This window comes from Macrobrachium nipponense, chromosome 1 (genome assembly GCF_015104395.2).
Source record: "Macrobrachium nipponense isolate FS-2020 chromosome 1, ASM1510439v2, whole genome shotgun sequence".
In the NCBI taxonomy this organism is placed as follows: Eukaryota; Metazoa; Arthropoda; class Malacostraca; order Decapoda; family Palaemonidae; genus Macrobrachium; species Macrobrachium nipponense.
Window position 1 is genome coordinate 131,303,056 of NC_087200.1, and position 18,162 is coordinate 131,321,217.

General features: G+C 41.6%; 1 protein-coding gene across 8 annotated transcripts in view; it reads left to right on the top strand.

Annotated features, from left to right (window-relative positions):
• LOC135219630 (androgen-dependent TFPI-regulating protein-like) overlaps positions 1–18,162 on the top strand; it is a 165,795-nt gene that overhangs the window by 70,566 nt on the left and 77,067 nt on the right. For all 8 annotated transcript variants that reach the window (XM_064256552.1, XM_064256556.1, XM_064256558.1 and 5 more), the window contains one exon: positions 1,288–1,439. In XM_064256552.1, coding sequence (XP_064112622.1) covers positions 1,288–1,439 — 152 coding nt within the window. The remainder of the gene's footprint in view (positions 1–1,287; positions 1,440–18,162) is intronic.

Below are 18,162 nucleotides of genomic sequence, written 5' to 3' on the forward strand. Positions count from 1 at the left end.
AAATGCATTCTTATTGCATTTTTCATCCAAAAAACCTTCAAATATTGATTATTTTGCATTTTTGGTGTCATATTTCATCTGCCAGATGAGCGTTGTAGGCGTCGTAACCCTGGAAATAATGTCTGATGAATATAATTGAGAAGCGCCTTAACCTCGGAACATTGTAACCCGAACCCGTCGTAACCTGTGGCCTGCCTGTATATGTAAATGTGATCTGTATTATGCTGCTTAATTTTTAATTTTAAAGTAAAAGAGATATCTTTTCTTCATGAGCCGAAATTTGTTACAGAAAAAGGTACAAATGGTAGATAACTGAATTTCTGTATGTCCTTAACTGTCGATTGAAGTGTTTAAGATAGGTATACCTAACTCCTTTTGACCCAAGAAACGTTTTTTCTCTTTCAGCCTTACCATAGTCTTATATTTAAGGAGCTGTTAATTACAAGGCTTAATATGTTCAGAGTACTTATTCACTAGCCTCAAATGCAAGTGTGAATCTAAGCAACCTTCTACTTCTGTTAACACTTATTTGGTTGGCCAAGGGTAGTGTACCATCCCCTATTTCTGTCAAATGTAGTACCAGTCATAACTCCTTGAGATGCTTCTTTCATCTTATTAACTGTTTACCGAGTATTCTGATACATTACACTTTACCTTTACCTTCTCACTCATCTATTATTTTTTTTCATCCTGTTCCCCCCAGACATGTATCTGGATATTAACTATAACATTTTACCATTACCTTTGTATATTCAGCCAACCAAAGCGTAACATATCTGATAGCTTATAGATCAGGCTATAATAATCTTCCATAGGTCAACATAAAGTTATTTTATCTGTTGGTGGCACCCTAATAAAAAAATAATGTTGACTTGTGTCTCCATCCCGCCCAAGTAACTATTTAGCTGTGTAAAAAAAATTCGTGTGATATACACTTGAAAATTTTTTAATACAAATTTTATGTTGTACATGCAAATTGCTGGCCTCATCATGATGATAACAGATGAGAAACAAGATAAGTTTTCCTGACTATTGGGGATATCTCTCCAAGTGGATCAGCATGTTATTCCTTTTGCAGTTTTAATTGATGCTTAGGAATATGTAAAGCAATGGTTTGTATGCAAGAAACAAAATTTGCAAAAATAAAAATAAATATGATTTTGTGACTATTGTTTTATACCATAGCTTAAGGATTTTTAAGACATGAGTGATATTTAAGCTTAAATACTATATTTAGTTTGAGTATTTTATTTTTACTACAGCAGAAATTTGTCTCTTATTTGACAGGATCTGCTATATTGCCTATTTTGGTGGACTATGGGTATATCCTGTATTTGAGGTGTTTGATGTGACAGGGAGAACTATATTCTTTGCTGCACTGCTCTTCCCAAATCTCTTTTTTGTACTTCTGGGACAGAAAATCCACACAACAGTATGGGGTAAGTTATTACATTGTAACTTTGTTTATTGACTTACTTGTTCCATTAATATTACTGATTGTATTTGATTCTTAGTTTTTAAATGCATCAGTACTTTTGGAAGTTAGACAACTCATGGGCAGGTACCAGCAGCACTGTATAATTTCACTTCCTAGAAATAGCAATATGTAGCATGTACTCTCTCTCTCTTCTCTCTCTGCCTCTCTTCTCTCTCTCTCTCTCTCTCTCGACACACACACCACCGTTCCGAGTGTAACTCCTCTCTATCTCTCTCTCTCTCTCTCTCTCCTCTCTCTCTACTCTCCTCCTTCTCTCACACACACTTCAGAGGTGTAAGGTATCTCCTTAATTTCAGATCAATTTTCCCTTGGTATCCACAGCGTGTTGAGCCCATTTTTTAATTGTTTTCTTATTACTTTGTAATGGCCTACAAGGGATGTGTTCCAGAAGGGGAGGTGCAAACATTACGACAATCGGGCAAAATAATCAATGATTTTTTTGGAAGAGTTTACGCGCGGATGTAAGGAAAAAAAGTTTTTCTCATAAATTCACCATAAATCAAAATATTGTGCTAGAGACTTCCAATTTGTTGCAAAATGAAGGTAAATGATTGAATATTACTAGAATATAATAGTTTTAGCTTACAATTGCATTTTTCGACCATTTCGGTAGTCAAAGTTGACTGAAGGTTGAAATTTTGGCACTTATCGTTATTTATATGAAAAATATTTCGAAACTGATAAAAGCTACAACCATGCATTGTTTTTTGTTGTATTCTACATGAAATTGTGCACATTTTCATATATAATACTCCATGTACGGCTAATATAAATTGGTGCAAAAATTATGTCAAAGTGACGAAATAATTTCTGAGATGTGTCGCTGATAATTTTTAGTGCGATAAGAAGAAATTCGTGTTTGCGCGCCTGCATAACAATTATAAACAAACAACGCCTTGATCCGTGAGCTCCCAGCATCCCCCAAGGCATATGATTCAAAAGTTTTCGCCTAGTAGGTCTATAACTATTTTTCCGCGAATTTTTTAAAAAAAAACTTTTTTATATTGATGTACCGTATGTCCAATTGGCTCCCAACAGACAATTTATATCGACGTTTAATACGTCCAATCGGCGTTAAAGGGTTAATCATGAATTGATATGGAAAAACTGTAATTTCTGGATATTTCTCATAGAAAAATACAGTGAATTTCCTGTTAATAATAGGTAGATATGGGCCATAGAGAAATCCAGGAATGCCGAGAACGCAAATGTGGGTCCACTGTATATATAATTTAGGCAGAAGGCCAAACATTGGGACCCATAGTCATTCAGCACTGAAAGGAAAATTAAGAATAAAAGGTACAAAGGTGTAACAAGAGGAAAACTTGCATTTTGAAACAATTGTTAGGAGTGGGTGGAAAGTAAGATGGAAGGAAGAATGTGAATGAAGGTAGAGTAAAAGGAATGAAAGGGACTGCAGCTAGGGCCAGAAGGGATGCTGGAAAGAATCTTAAGTAATGCATACAGTGCACCTTGTGAGGTGCACTGATGGCACTATTCCTTTTGGGGTTCATTGTAATAAGTAGTCAGTGAAGTGAAGATCTTTCATTTATACAACTTGGGAGACCAAAACATGAGCAGGTTAAAGTTGGTCCCTCAGATTAGTCAGTTCCAAGTTAACAGTCTTGTGTGAAATGGAAATGCTACGGACATACAGCAAAATAGTGAGAACTGTGGTAGATCCATCATCTATCTGACAATGTTCGGACCTGTTTTTCAGGTAGAACTATTCTGTGGAGCTGGACCATGGATTCCAGGTGACGGGCCTGGTTCTAGGAATAGAACTCTTGGCATTCTGTCCAGTTTGCCCATAATGTGATTAGGATGGGGATAATTGTATAATCGTTATACTTTTAGTCCGAGCAAGTGGGTTCTGCTTACATTTGGGCCATACTAATCATGTTATGCCATCCCCTTTTGGGGTAGGGTAAGGATGCAGACATTTGGGAGTCATTTCTCACTTGTGCCATTGGCGGAAGATTTAACTTTGCAAAGGCCCAATGATATCTTTTCAAGATTTTTTTTTCTATCTCAAATATGTTTATGATTACTGAACTTAATGATTTGAGTACCCCTGGGCCCCATGATTGAAAAACTCCGGCACAGTTGATGACTATTGTCATGTCACTCCCAAATTTCCTTGGTACAGCCTCAAGCAATGAAAGTGCTATAAATACTACAAAGGAACACCCTGTTTCAAGTGAAGTAGCAGAGCCAGAACACTAATTAGGTGCATAAGTAAAAAAAGAAACAAACAAAAATCAATTGGTAAACTCCAATATCATAACAATGGAACTATATATGAGGCGCCAAGAACCAGAAGGTGCTAAGCACTGATTTTTAAAAAAGGAGTCATTGCAAGTTAACCCTCTTACGCCGAAGGGGTATAATAAAAATCGTCTCCCGTATGCCGAGGGGGTCTCGGAGTGAGCGCCGAAGCGGAAAAAATATATTTTTAAAAAAATCACAGCGTGCTTAGTTTTCAAGATTAAGAGTTCATTTTTGGCTCCTTTTTTTGTCATTGCCTGATGTTTAGTATGCAACCATCAGAAATGAAAAAAATATCATTATCATATATAAATAATGCGATATATGATAGCGCGAAAACAAATAAAATTTCATATATTAATTGTATTCAAATCACGCTGTGAGGAAAACGGTTAAACCTAACAAGTTAATTTTTTTCTGTTGTATTGTACACTAAATTGCGATCATTTTGGTATATAACACATTGTAAAACGATCAAAGCAACACAGAGAAAATATTATCACAAAATGATGCATGAATTCGTAACGCGCGGATGTAAAAAATGTTTTCTCAAAAATTCACCATAAATCAAAATATTGTTCTAGAGACTTCCAATTTGTTTCAAAATGAAGATAAATGATTGAATATTACTATACTGTAAGAGTTTTAGCTTACAATTGCAGTTTTCGACCATTTCGGATGAGTTAAAGTTGACCAAATGTCGAATTTTTTTATATATTTTTTTATATGCAAATATTTCAAAAATGAGAAAAGCTACAACCTTCAATTATTTTTTCTTGTATTCTACATGAAATTGCGCACATTTTCTATATAAAACTCTATGAAATGCCTAATATGAAACGGAGCAAATATAACGAGAATGCGACGTACGCATTTCGGAGATTTGTGGCTTAGAATCGCGCATGGAGGGAAGGAAAGTTTCTTTTTAAATTCACCATAAATGTAAATATTGTGCTAGAGACTTCAAATTTGTTTCAAAATTAAGATAAATGACTGAATATTACTAGACTGTGAGAGTTTTAGCTTACAATTGCGTTTTTCGACTATTTCGGTAGAGTCAAAGTTGACCGAATGTGTGGTTTTTTTTTTCTATTTATCGTGATTTATATGCAAATTTTTCGAAAATGAGAAAAGCTACAACCTTTAGTTATTTTTAGTTGTATTCTACATGAAATTGCGCACATTTTCACATATAAATCTTTATGTAACGGCTAATTTAAAATGGTGCAAACATTACGACAGTCACATGAAAAACTTCTGATTTTTTTCGGAAGAGTTACCGCGCGGACGTAAGGAAATTTTTTTTTTTTTTCATAAATTCACCATAAATCAAAATATTGTGCTAGAGACTTCCAATTTGTTGCAAAATAAAGGTAAATGATTGAATATTACTCGAATAAAAGAGTTTTAGCTTACAATTTGCGTTTTTTCGACCATTTCGGTCGAGTCAAAGTTGATCGAAGGTTAAAATTTTGGCACTTATCGTTATTTATATGAAAATATTTCAAAACTGATAAAAGCTACAACCATGGGTTGTTTTTAGTTGTATTGTGCATGAAATTGCACACATTCCATATATAAAACTTTATGTACGGCAAATTAAAATGGGTGCAAACATTACGACAATCGCACGAAAAAATTTATCGGAAGAGTTACTGCGCGGACGTAAGGAAAAAGTTTTTTCATAAACTCACCATAAATCGAAATATTGTGCTAGAGACGTCCAATTTGTTGCAAAATATAGGTAAATGATTGAATATTACTAGAATATAAGAGTTTTAGCTTACAATTGCGTTTTTTCGACCATTTCGGTAGAGTCAAAGTTGACCGAAGGTTGAAATTTTGGCACTTATCGTTATTTATATGAAAATATTTCAAAACTGATAAAAGCTACAATCATGAGTATTTTTTTATTTATTCTACATGAAATTGCGCATATTTTCATATATAATACTCCATGTAACGGCTAATTTAAAATGGTGCAAAAATTATGTCAAAGTGACAAAATAATTTCTGAGAAGTGTCACTGATACTTTTTAGTGCGATAAGAAAGAAATTCGCAAGCGCGCCTGCATAACGATTGTAAACAATACAACGCTTTGATCCGTGAGCTCCCAGCATCCCCCAAGGCGCATGATTCAAAAGTTTTCGGCTGGTAGGCCTATAAGTATTTTTCAGCGAATTAAAAAAAAAAAATTTTATGTCGATGTTTAATATGTCCAATCGGCACCCGGGAGACAATTTATCTCGACGTTTAATACGTCCAATCGGCACCCGGGAGACAATTTATCTCGACGTTTAATACGTCCAATCGTCGTAAGACCGTTAAAGTCTTGTAGCTTGGTAACTATAATAGGTATTAACATGGGGTTTGTTGCACTTTAAAGCTAAAGATCTTAGTTTTTTTATGTGTAAGTGTCAGATTTGTAAGTTTTTAGGAAAATACCAAAAAAATACCAAAAAGACAGACGAACATCAAAAATGATAAAAACAACACCAATGGAAAAACACTTTAAAACAATTCCAAATCATGTAAATACACAGAATACAGTAAAGATTCATTATTAGTGTCCATGTTTATTGGAAAATACTGAAAAAATACTGGAAAATACCAACATAAAAATAATAAAAAAACAACAATAATATCAATGGAAATACATCCTAAAACAGTTCCAAATCATGTATTAATATCAAAGTTTATAGGAAAATACGTACCAAAAAATACCCCAAAAATACCAATGCAGAAAAACATAAAAAATACTAAAAAAAACAACCAAAATATTAATGTAAATGCACCCAAAACTGTTCAAAATAATGTGAAAAAAAGAACAGTAATTATTAATAATATTAATGATAATAAAAATTTTTGATTTACACCATCATCAAAGCAACATAAGCCAATCCGCGCAAGAAGTTGTCATCGGTGGTCAGTGGGGGAGGTGGGTGAGTTTTCTTTACATTCTGCCGCATCCCGTGACGCTATGCTTCGTGAGCGCTGATTGGCTGAGACGCCTACTCACTCATTGACGAAGCACTGTGATTGGCTGCTGCTTTCCCTGGAAATCTTGACGCTTAGTGGTGGAGGGACGCGATGCGAGATGACACCTGGTTCTAAGCATTTATTCGATACATGCTACAAATTTTTCAGGCGAAACATGCATTGACTTCTATGGCATTTTCGACCATGTTGTAGGGCCAGAAAGTGCCATAAAGCACATTGAGAAAAATTTTTATGCCTACGATGTACCGTTTTCTGTGAAAATCTTGGTTTTGACGGTGATGGCGCTTAGCACCTCCTGGTTCTCATGTCCTCAATAAATGAACAATAATTCTGAATTAGAGACAATCCTCCCATCAATACAGAAAAATATAAAAATCCTAATAGACAAGCAAAGTACATAAAACAAGGACCAAAAAGAAACAAAAATTATCAACTTAATCCCACATTGGTACATTGATGACCTCTTTGGACCAGATAACTGGTCAAGATTTCTAGTCCTCAAAACTGACAACAAAATCTCAGCAGCGATACTATAGAAAACAAGTTACTTAACTTATATCCTATATTACCTAACACAGGACATGGAATGTAAACATATCAAAGACAATGAATGGCTTATCCAAGTAACCAATAAAAAGCACTCCACTGCCTTTTTAAGTATAACGGAAATAAATAATATAAAAGTAACAATTACAAGCCATGAAACATTGAATTATGTACAGGGTACAGTCATCCTACCCAACAATGAACAAGAACTTCCTTCAAAACAACTACTGCTAGACTCCTTAAAATTGAGATATAACAATATTCACGATCTACAAATATACACAATTTCAATTAGGAAAGACAAGAATAAAAATATCAACATTGCCAAAATAAAATTTACAGGCCAAGACCTCCCATTTAAAATTAAAATTTTCTGGCAAAATAGAGAAGTTCGTCCTTACATTCCAAATCCACTACAATGTACATAGTGCTCAAGGTATGGACACATACAAAATATGCCGTAATAATGGCGATATGTGCCGTCTGCCCATCAGATAGGTAGTAGTTTGAGGCTAGAGGAGGCGTTGCCGTTGGGTCGGCTCTCCCCTTCTGGGGGTTTGGGGAGGAAACCTGTAATTAGCAGGAGACTGTGAATTGTGGCTTCCACAGCCCAGTACTTTATACCCGACGCCCTTTGGGTGCTTGTGTGAGGTAGTAACCTCTGCATACCATGCTAACTTTTTTCTCTGGTATATTTAGAGATTATTTATACTAGAAAAGAGGAAAGCAGGATCTTTTCACCGGGCGACACAGGTCTCCCCCAGAAATAGATTTTTCCTTCATCAAAATCCCTTAATTGTGGACTAGCCCATCACGAGAAATCTAAAGAATGCTCATTTTACCAATACAACACAGAACTTCAGTTGTTGATAAATAGGACAGGAATGTCAGTCATGAAAGCCAGACTTGAGCTAAAAGCAAGCCTGTAATATATCAAGACTGGCAAACAGACTGGACATCAGTGCCAACTACAAACAAACTGGGAAATATAAAAAGTGAAGTTAATTCATGGATGTCATCATCTCAAAAAGAAAGAGCTAAAGAAGTGTTACTAACAAGACTACGTATAGGCCATAATGCATTTTCACACGGTCATTTGATGTCAAATCCACATCCAGACCGAATGAAATGTAGTACATGCCAGAAACCAATGTCTGTCCAACACTTACCAGGTGAGTGTCCAATTTGGAACAATCAAAGAAACATATTTTCAAAACTCAACGTTAAATTTAAAAGACATTCTTGCTGAAGGCAAAGATTTTGTATTTAATAGGATCATCATGTTCCTAAGTAAAACTGGTTTCCTAAATAGTCTTAATTTTTTTTTCAGGATTTATTCCTGAAACCAGCCCGAGAAGAGCCATTGTTATGCTCAGAGGTCTAGATAAACTATTCTCTATAATAATAACAATAACCAACACAAACAACCGAATTGAGAAACGGCTAATTGTTGACATCATTTACCATAACTATGAAGCAGTTATCGAGAGTTGCGTTAAAGGTGTCAAGTTATAAAACCCTGCCGATTCACAGCGGGAGCTTCTATAAGTATGAATAAAATACACTTTATTCAACCTTTATGCTATGGAGGTCTTAAGAAAGAATACCAGTAAATTAAAGCTGCAGATTATAGTCAAGGCAAAATAAAATGAATAACGGACATGTGAAAGTGATGTCTGGACTTATGAAATCACACTTACTGCTTGTACAATCAAGTAATGTGCCACATTTGAAACCCAACTTAACTTAATTTACAAGAAAAATTATCCAGATTATATTTCTTCTAGCAGCTAATGGCAATGAAGATAGATGTTGGTAGTACTCAATTAGCCGAGATTCTGAGAATGTAAACAATATCATATGCATATGGTGTAAGATGGCAATGTTTATAATCTGTAATATAGTACCAATATGAGATAATACATACAGGCACCCTGCAGTTACTGTTGCTATCGGTTAGCGGCGCTTGTTAAATATATTCATAACTGGGTTTTGCCACTCTGTAGGGTTTACAGAACTGTTGTCTGGTTTACACTTTCTTAGGTTAGATGCCGAGACCACCTCATAAAATACAAACAACGAATATGCATCTTTCCCTCTGCTCTTTTAAAAGGTTATCCGTTATGTATTTCACAGTATCCAATAATACTGTATGTAGTCTTGTATTGCTATTTGTGTTATAAAATACAAACTGATCATGCTTTGGTTGGGAAAAACCAGATGAGGGCAGAATGAAGATAATTTCGCTGTAACGTATTTAACTCAATTCAGTGATTTTCTTGCTTCTGGTTAATATAAATTAATCTCCAGAAACTTTATTCATATGTGACAAGGTTATTTTTCTTTATATGAATGTTTGTTCCGACACGGCATACAAACCTTCGGTCCTTTACAATATGAAGGTACTAGCGGCAGCTGGATAGGTCGTAAGCTTTCGAACAAGGGGTTCGGTAGTTAACTGCTTGTCCGACAGGCGCGCGCGCGCGACTGGTAGGTAAACAAAACACTTTTGCTTTCGGCCTGCTGGCGTGTGGACGTGTATCATCGCTCTCTGCCCGCTTCATCGTCGTTGCTTTCGCATGATTGTGTTTTTCTTTTTCTATTTATCTAGTGAAAACTGAATTGTAAGTACAATCATTTCATATTTATTCCCATTGAATTCAATTGTGAATTAAAGGATCTTGGTTCACCACGCCCTCCGATTACCCGAGTGCCAGGGAACTGCAAGGGCGTAAGTGCGGGAATTCATTTTCCCAGAATGATCCTCGTATTGTGTATGCTCGTGCCGAGGGCGGGAGCGCTCGCTCCGAGCGTATATTTGGGTTGGAAAACTTATTCAGTATGGAAGTGGAATCGCAAGTACAGTATTCTTTTTCATTTTCATATATTATTTTGATTGTAGCAATACTCATTTTTGGATCAGTTTCCGAGCTTACCCGGAAATTGATCCTTTCCCCTTTTTATTTTGAATGAAGTGAAATCGCAAGTGCAGTTCTTTTTCATTTTCATTTTTATTGAGATTGCATTGTTTACTGGGATCAATGTTTCCGCTATTTCCCGGGAATTGATCCTTCCCCTTGTTATTTGTATGAAGTGAAATCGCAAGCGCAGTATTCTTTTCATTTTCATATATATTTTGATTGCATCAATTCATTATGGATCAAGGTTTCCATAAACCTTGATCCATAAAGGTAATGGAATGGATCCTTTTACCCTTGCGCTCGGTACCAGGAGGGCGCAAATGCGCTCGATCCGAGCCCTTATTCATTGTGAAGTGAATCGTAATGCAAGATGCATTTTCATTTTATTCCTTATTATTGATAGCATCAATATTCATTTGGTTCAAGTTCCGCTCAGTCCGGGAATTGATCCTTATGCCCTTGCATTCGGGCCGCGATGGCACGATTGCTCTCGGGCTCTTATATTGTTGTTGGGTACATGGGTACTGTGCGGGGTGGGGAACGAGAACCCCCACCCGCTCAGCTCCCACAGATGGCCCTTCCCCCTTTGGGGTGGGGGGGGGAGGTTATCGGCGTTCTTCTCCTCGCCCGATCCGTCGAGCGCGGGGGAGGGGCGCTCGGTGCCCGATGTACAATTGTATTAGTGGTCTTCCACTCGTTCGGAGAGGCTCACCCCCCCGCGCGAGGGGAAACTTCCCCCCCCACTAATCGCTACTACTGTTTATTTCCGCAGGTGCTACTGCCACGAGGGTGGACCTTGGTGAGGTATGGGCGTCCTTCCATTTGCAGGGCGTGCTAGTGTCCAGGGGCTGCGGTTCTATGTCTGGGCCTACTGCGGTCACCCATGGAGTGGTGACCACGCACCAGGTGACGACGTCCCTCCTCACCTGGTGTACTCGCCTCACGTGGTAACAGTCTTGCCTACAGCCGCTGTGAAGTGCCGTTCGCCGTACCGAGAGGGGGGTCGTGCCGCCGCCGCTCGTGGTTGCCGCGCTGCAGCGACCACACTTCCGCTGCCCTAGAGCTCGCCCCTGGACCTGCCGCCGGTACCAGGATGTTGCTGGCTGCTGCTGCCACTTCCTGTGTTTCCGGTGCTGCCTGCCGTACCTGCCGATTCTGGGTTGACTGTCCATGCAGTTGCTGCGCTGGCTGTCCCTGCGTTGCTGCGCTGGCTGTCCCTGCCGTTGCTGCGCTGGCTGTCCCTACCGATGCTGTGCTGGCTGTGCCTGCTGTTCCTGGATATGCCCATACCTGCTGATGTCGTCCCGGTTCGTGGTGGTACTACCCCAGACTTTGGTCTGTCTGTACAGGTGCGTCCGGGCCCTGTGGCTTCGGCTACAGCAGCCCCGGCTCCGCCCTGGATAGCAGATCTTACGTCTGTCCTGAGGAAGCTGACGAAGAAGAGGAGGAAGGGTGTCGTCGTCTTCGTCTTCATCTTCTTCATCGTCGTCGGCTGCCGCCTCTTCCCCTTCGACTTCTAAGGCTTCACAGCCGAGAAGAAGAAGGTTGCCTCCTCCCTCCTAAGAAGTCCTCCCTCGGGAGCTTCTCGGGACCCGTCTCACCTCGGTGGGACGGGAGGGTTCCTTCCGCTGGTCCTCCTGCTCCTTCGGGAGCGGGGCCCGTCTCTTCTTCCGCAAGGAAGAAGACTATACGGGACCAGAGGGGTACCGGCTAACACCGGTACTTCCTCGCCTGGTGTCAGTGGTTCTGCCACTGCATCAGGGTCCGTCTCGGCCTCTCGTTCGCGGGAGGTACCGAGTGTACGGTCGTCTACCAGCGACCGTGCAGCCAGGAACCAGACCTCTGAGTCCGCTCAGCGTCAGGTTCACGGCACGGGGCGGAAGACTGGTGACAGCCGCTCATGCGACTCTCACCAGACCAGCTCTCACTCTCGCGGCGAACAGCTGGCTACCCCGGGCCCAGGGGACGTGACGGTCCACGACCGACCACGGGCTGAGCTGGGGGACGTGGTCCTACCCGTTCGCCGGTGCCAGCCACGGCTGGAACCAGCGACGTGACGTGCCGTGAGGACAAGCACCGGTCTCACTGTGACAGTGGAGCCTGCAGGTCGCCTGACCGTCGCTCTCACAGAAAGCGACCGGGTACGGCAACCAGCACCAGCTCTTCTGACACTCGAGATCGGGGCCGCTGTGCTCAGTCCAGCCGTTCTCCACAGCGAGACGGTTCGACCAGGCCTGCAGCTCGAATCGCCACCGCGGTTGACGATCGCCTGCAGCCCTCCAAGCCTGCTGGTTTCTGCCAGCGAGCAACGAGGGAGCGTCAGGTCTGCCTCTCCCGTACCTTCAACCTCCTCGGGTTACACCGGGAGGAGCGAGGTATTGAGGAGTGATCGTGAGGGGTGCGCCCCTCATGATCCCACCACGACGCCCCTACGTGCCAGGCACGGTTTCTTGACCGGCCAGGACGTATGCGCAAGTGGATGGGGAAGACCGAGAGGGCTGTCGCTGTTCCCCCTTCCTTAGGAGGAAGGTTCTCGGAATATGCTCTTGTTCGAAGGGCTTAACGGTCCCACTCTGCAAGATGCTGTGACTTCCGAGATCCAGAGGAACTTTGCCGAGGTTACGGCGCTGATTCGTCAGCACAATGACCTCGGGGAAGAATCGCCGCTCCCACCAGCAGAGCCACGTCTCGGCTCGAGTCGTTTTGGGGCCCGAGAGGGAACCCAAATCGACGGTGGGTCTGCCGCGATCGGAGCTTGCCGACTGTGTTGAACCAGGTAGTCTCTCGTCTCCGGACAAGAAGGCTCTCTCAGTTCTGGCCGGTCGAACAAGCTACTTCACCTCCTCTACTGCGACAGAGGCGTTTCTACGTGTCCTTCGGCACCGTATTTAAATACCCCTTCGGTCCTCCTGAGGTTTCGACCTCGACGAGGACTGGAATGAGTCGGAGCGGTATCGGCTCTCTCCTGTCAGGTGTCGATCAGCCCCACCCAGACGACGTTCACAGTGGCGGCAGACACTTACCTACAGTATGAGTTCGTAACCCTCCTCGGGAAAACGTTTTCTCCTACGATACGTTTTCCCAGGCTCTGAGAGGCCATCGCCGTAAGGCGATGGCTGCTCCTTTTCTTCTCCAACTGCTAGTTCCGCTGGGAAGGCGAGGCAGTATCCAATCCTCCCCCATTCCCTCTCTCCTTACGGCTACGAGGGAAAGGGGAGGGATCCTACAGAGATTTCTCATGTAAGATCCCACGTTAGGGGCTGCGCTACCGGGGGGACCTTCGGGTCCTCCCTGACGTAAGCCCCGGTCATTGAGGAGGGATCCTGCCCCTTTCTCGATTTCTACGGGAATCGAGAGGACCACCAGCCGATATCGTTTGACGAATTCGGTGGTGGGGGGGTTTCGCAGAGTGCTTAGAATTCTACGGAATTTCTAGCGCACTCAAGAGTGTTCGAGTTTTTTACGATCTCCAAACACTTAGGCGAGACCACGGTCCAAAGTGAGCGAGAATCCCCGATAATTGTTACACGATAATCGGGAACCTCGCTATGCTCGAATTCCTGTAATTTCTAGCATTTGGAAGGAAGACTGCTGCTGAAAGAAGAGTATCTCACAGTAGGCGCTTAACCTGGAATAGAGAAGAACGGACGGGAACTTCCAGTTTGGCTTGAACTATCGTCTTCGGTATTCTGTTCACCATTGAAGCTTTCCTTGGGAAAGACTTCTCCTTCACTCTCTTGACTAGAGAACGAAGGCGGTCGATCTCCAATCCTTATTCTCATTCCTCGAGGGGAAAAGATTTTAGGATGGAGGTCGTGGTACAGAACCTTACAAATAAAAATATACTACGTATATTACCCTCAGCGACATGATTCTTTAACAGTTGAATTGTCCGTGGGGTAGGCGCATACCGTAGTTAACTCTACGGTTTGTGACCGAGACGAATTGTATCTTAATTGAACTGCAACTCGGGGTTGCCTGCAACCTCCCAGCAGTTATCAGTTTCGATTTTAGATACTTGGTATTGTCATGACAACACCCCAATCATTGCCTTTTGTATTTACCGAAATCCGTTTCGGTTAATATAATTTGCTCGAGCGTATTCTTTATGCTCGATGGTTCTAGCCGAACGCATTCCTTCGTGGAATAATGGATTTTACCTGGCAACTCAGGATGACGAGTCACCGAGAGCTACTGCGTATTGAACTGCCTGATAGCGGCTCAGTATCAGCTAGGTCTCGGAGATGAACGGTCGGTTACGTCTCTCTCTCCCCTGGTTGGATTGAACTACCGAACCGTATCTCTGCCCAACAATCATGGACTTAGGTCTCTGATTAACGGGATTCTCGCAATAATGAAGGACCATCTACTGCTGTGAACGCTCGATTTCATCGCCTTCGACCATTGCGAGAATTTTCAACAGAGATACTCTTGGACTCTTTCATCTTTCTGTTTACCGCACGGTAACAGAAGTCTGTACTAGTCAACCGCTGCATCGCACTGCGATAATGCGAATGATTTTTGCAGACATCTGAGTTTGTCTTCAAAATATCTTGTATTCGTAGGTGTGCAATTTCATTGCTCGCCCCGAATTAACAGATATGTCAGAAGACATCGCCTACTCTCCGACCTGACAGCTCTACTTCCAAATGTTCAGCCCATGAGAAGCAGTTCTTCAGGCAGTAGTTTCCCTGTCTTCATTACTGAAGCGCTCCGCTTTTATTGCAACTACGATCCTCACCGGACAGCAATCAATAGCGGTTAGCGTTCTCAGTCTTTGTAGCACAGGTTCAGAATCTTGAGAATCCTTCTCTCGGTTCAGCTGTGAAGACGTAGGTTGCATTTTCTGTACACCTTCGTCTTCAACGTCACATAGTGTTTGTTTCTCCTTACCCGAGAATCAACTATACTATGAGATATCTTGCCATCAAGGACCTCGTCTTCTAGAAGGCAATTGACTTTCGCCTGTTGGGCACATGCCTTAAGAGAGTCATCACCTTGCCTTCTGGCATCGGTGACGAACAAATTATTTGTTTAGTCTCTTGGCATAACCCTTTTTAAGGCGAAGGTCACGTGACTTGCTCGGGTGCTTGGACACTTGCCTCCTACCGAACGCAGTCAGTAGGCAGCTGTCAGAGCGCCCAAGTCTGTTACGAACTTCGCTGTGGACTTAGTTCGGTTGTTCCATAACAATCTTTTCTTCGTCCTAACGGCTTGTCACAGTACCCATACCATCGACACCCACCATTGAGTGTCGGTGTCCTATCCATCTACCGAGAACAACAACGTCGCGGCAGACGGATAGACCAGTATGGGTACAGGACATCACCGAAGTGAGAAGAGGGATAGGTCTACGACCATTCCCTTCTTTTCCTCTGAGGTAATTGCATGACTTTTCCTGCGAAGTCAAGCATCCAGGGGATGGGGATTCGTGACGGCTCGATTTCGTACCGAATTCGTAGCGAAGACTCTGAACCCTTCGTTCCTGACGATCGGTTAGAGTCCTTCACAATCCCCTTCCCTAATGGACTTCACCGCTTCGATGCGAAGAGATGCTGCTTTGTCCTGTGAAAGCGCGACCGCGCTTTCTGAAGAAACTCGACATCCCAGGCTGAGTGTTGAAGACTCTTCGTCAGCACCAAGATGACCTAGAAGTACACTCCCTCGAGTTACACAAGAACTTCTCCGTGGCGCAGGTACTGAAGGCAGGGGTCCTGGTACAACCAGACCACTGGCACCTCCTTCTACCTTTTGGATATTGCCCACAGGTCCTTGGATCGTTTTCCTTAGGACCCGTGGTGGCTGCTCAACACGTTGTCTAGCTAACCCAGACCCTAGCAGGTGTGACTGTAAGAATAGATAAGTGAATGAGAGAGTGACTGGCTTCTCTTCCTATCTTTTTCTACCCCTCCTACCTGTGGGTAGGGGGATACGGTCATCACCTTGCTGGATAAGGACGAGATGCGGTGAGCTACTCGACAGAGCCCCATCCTATCCCTTTCACTAGGGATGGGAGCGAATATCCACCACTTCCTCCTACAAGGGGGGGAAGTGGATGCCAACAACGAGACAAACCATAACGTTATGTTGCCTCGTTGCAAATAGGAACTTGTTCTTGTTTGCTGGTACGAAGAGATACGCTTGCCTCTCTCTTAGTACTTGGTCCAGAGGTCTGACCATTGATCCTGCGGTGCACACACCCCGATCAATCGGACAGAGGCTTGAATCCCTCCCTCGCTCTTACGACCAGGGAGGCATTCCACAAGTTGGGCGAACACCAGTCTGTTCACAAAAGACTCAGATTCCTCCCACCAAGAAGTGAGTCTTCCTATTGTAAAAGGACCGAAGGTTTGTATGCCGTGTCGGAACAAATGACAATTTGTCCAAAATTGCATTTTTCCTAACTATACAAACCTGAGGTCCTTTTACACATAGCCCCACCTCATGCCACCCCTCACTCTGCAGTTTTTGCTTGGGCCAAAAGCAAAAGTGATTTGTTTACCTACCAGTCGCGCGCGCGCGCCTGTCGGACAAGCAGTTAACTACCGAACCCCTTGTTCGAAAGCTTACGACCTATCCAGCTGCCGCTAGTACCTTCCTATTGTAAAAGGACCTCAGGTTTGTATAGTTAGGAAAAATGCAATTTTGGACAAATTGTCATTTTTAAGTTGAAATTGACTTAAATATGTCCAACTAGATTTAGTTTCTTTATTGTTAATAGATGGCGCTGTTGCCTGGTTATTGGTACGTATATAATAAATATGCATTTTTTCCTTGCCTCTTTTAAAAGTTATGCTTTACTTCAGTGTATCCAATAATACTGTATGTAGTCTCAAATTACATACTACATATAATATTATAAAATACAAACAAAGCGATCTATGTTTTGGTTTGGAAAAATTGGCTGAGGGCAGAGGCAGGGTTATTTCGCCCTACTTACTTGATTCAGAGCAATTTTCTAGCTTCTATTTAGCATAAGTAGGTTATTTTTTGTTATATGAAGTGCTTTTAAGTTAATTATGACTTAGATATGTATGTCTTGTTGTGAGCTCGATTGTTATTTTTTTCGTTAATAGATAGTGTCGGAAGCATGTTATTTTGTGTAAAAAAAAACTGATCACGTTCATTATTTTCATCCTATTTCACAATAATACGATATTTATGTATTTATCTGTTATCGACGTGAAACAACTGTAAAATATGTTCTTTCATGTCCAGTATGTTTTTATTAAAATACTTTTTCTCCACTATTATTTGTGGTAGAATTGCACCCATGTTGCTGATGCACCATAATTTAAAGCCATTAGCAGTGACAGTGGGAACATAATGTGTTCTCAGCTTCAGCTACAACTGCAGCTTAAATTTATTAGTACGTACTATATTTCCTTGCCAATATTTTCTCCATACCAAATAAAGGTATAATGCAAAAATATTAAAGTCCTGTTCTACTTAACATTATTTGTAAACATAACTACAGTAATTTTTTGTTGTAGCAAAATAGCAAACCTCTGTTATCGTTCAGTTGTTTATGCTGCCACATTTAATTAACAATTATAAACGGCACTATGATCTGTTTCATTCTCGATTTGCTTTTTTTACCAATTTAACTAGAAATATGAATAAATAAATAGATGAAGAGAAAACATTAGCAGTCCCTGAAAAAGTTGCTTCTCTCTCTCTCTCTCTCTCTCTCTCCCTCCCCGGTCTCTCTCTCTCGTTCTCTCTCTCTCTCTCTCTCATCTCCTCTCTCTCTCTCTCTCTCAATTCTCTCTCTCTCCTCTCAACTATGGCAGATTTACCATACATTCATTGATCTAACACTAAACATTTGTATTATTAACCAGGCAGTACCATAGTAAACTGATTAAGCAAATGAAAATTCCATTCCACATTTTCATTGAAGAGTTTATTACTATTAGAGGAAAATA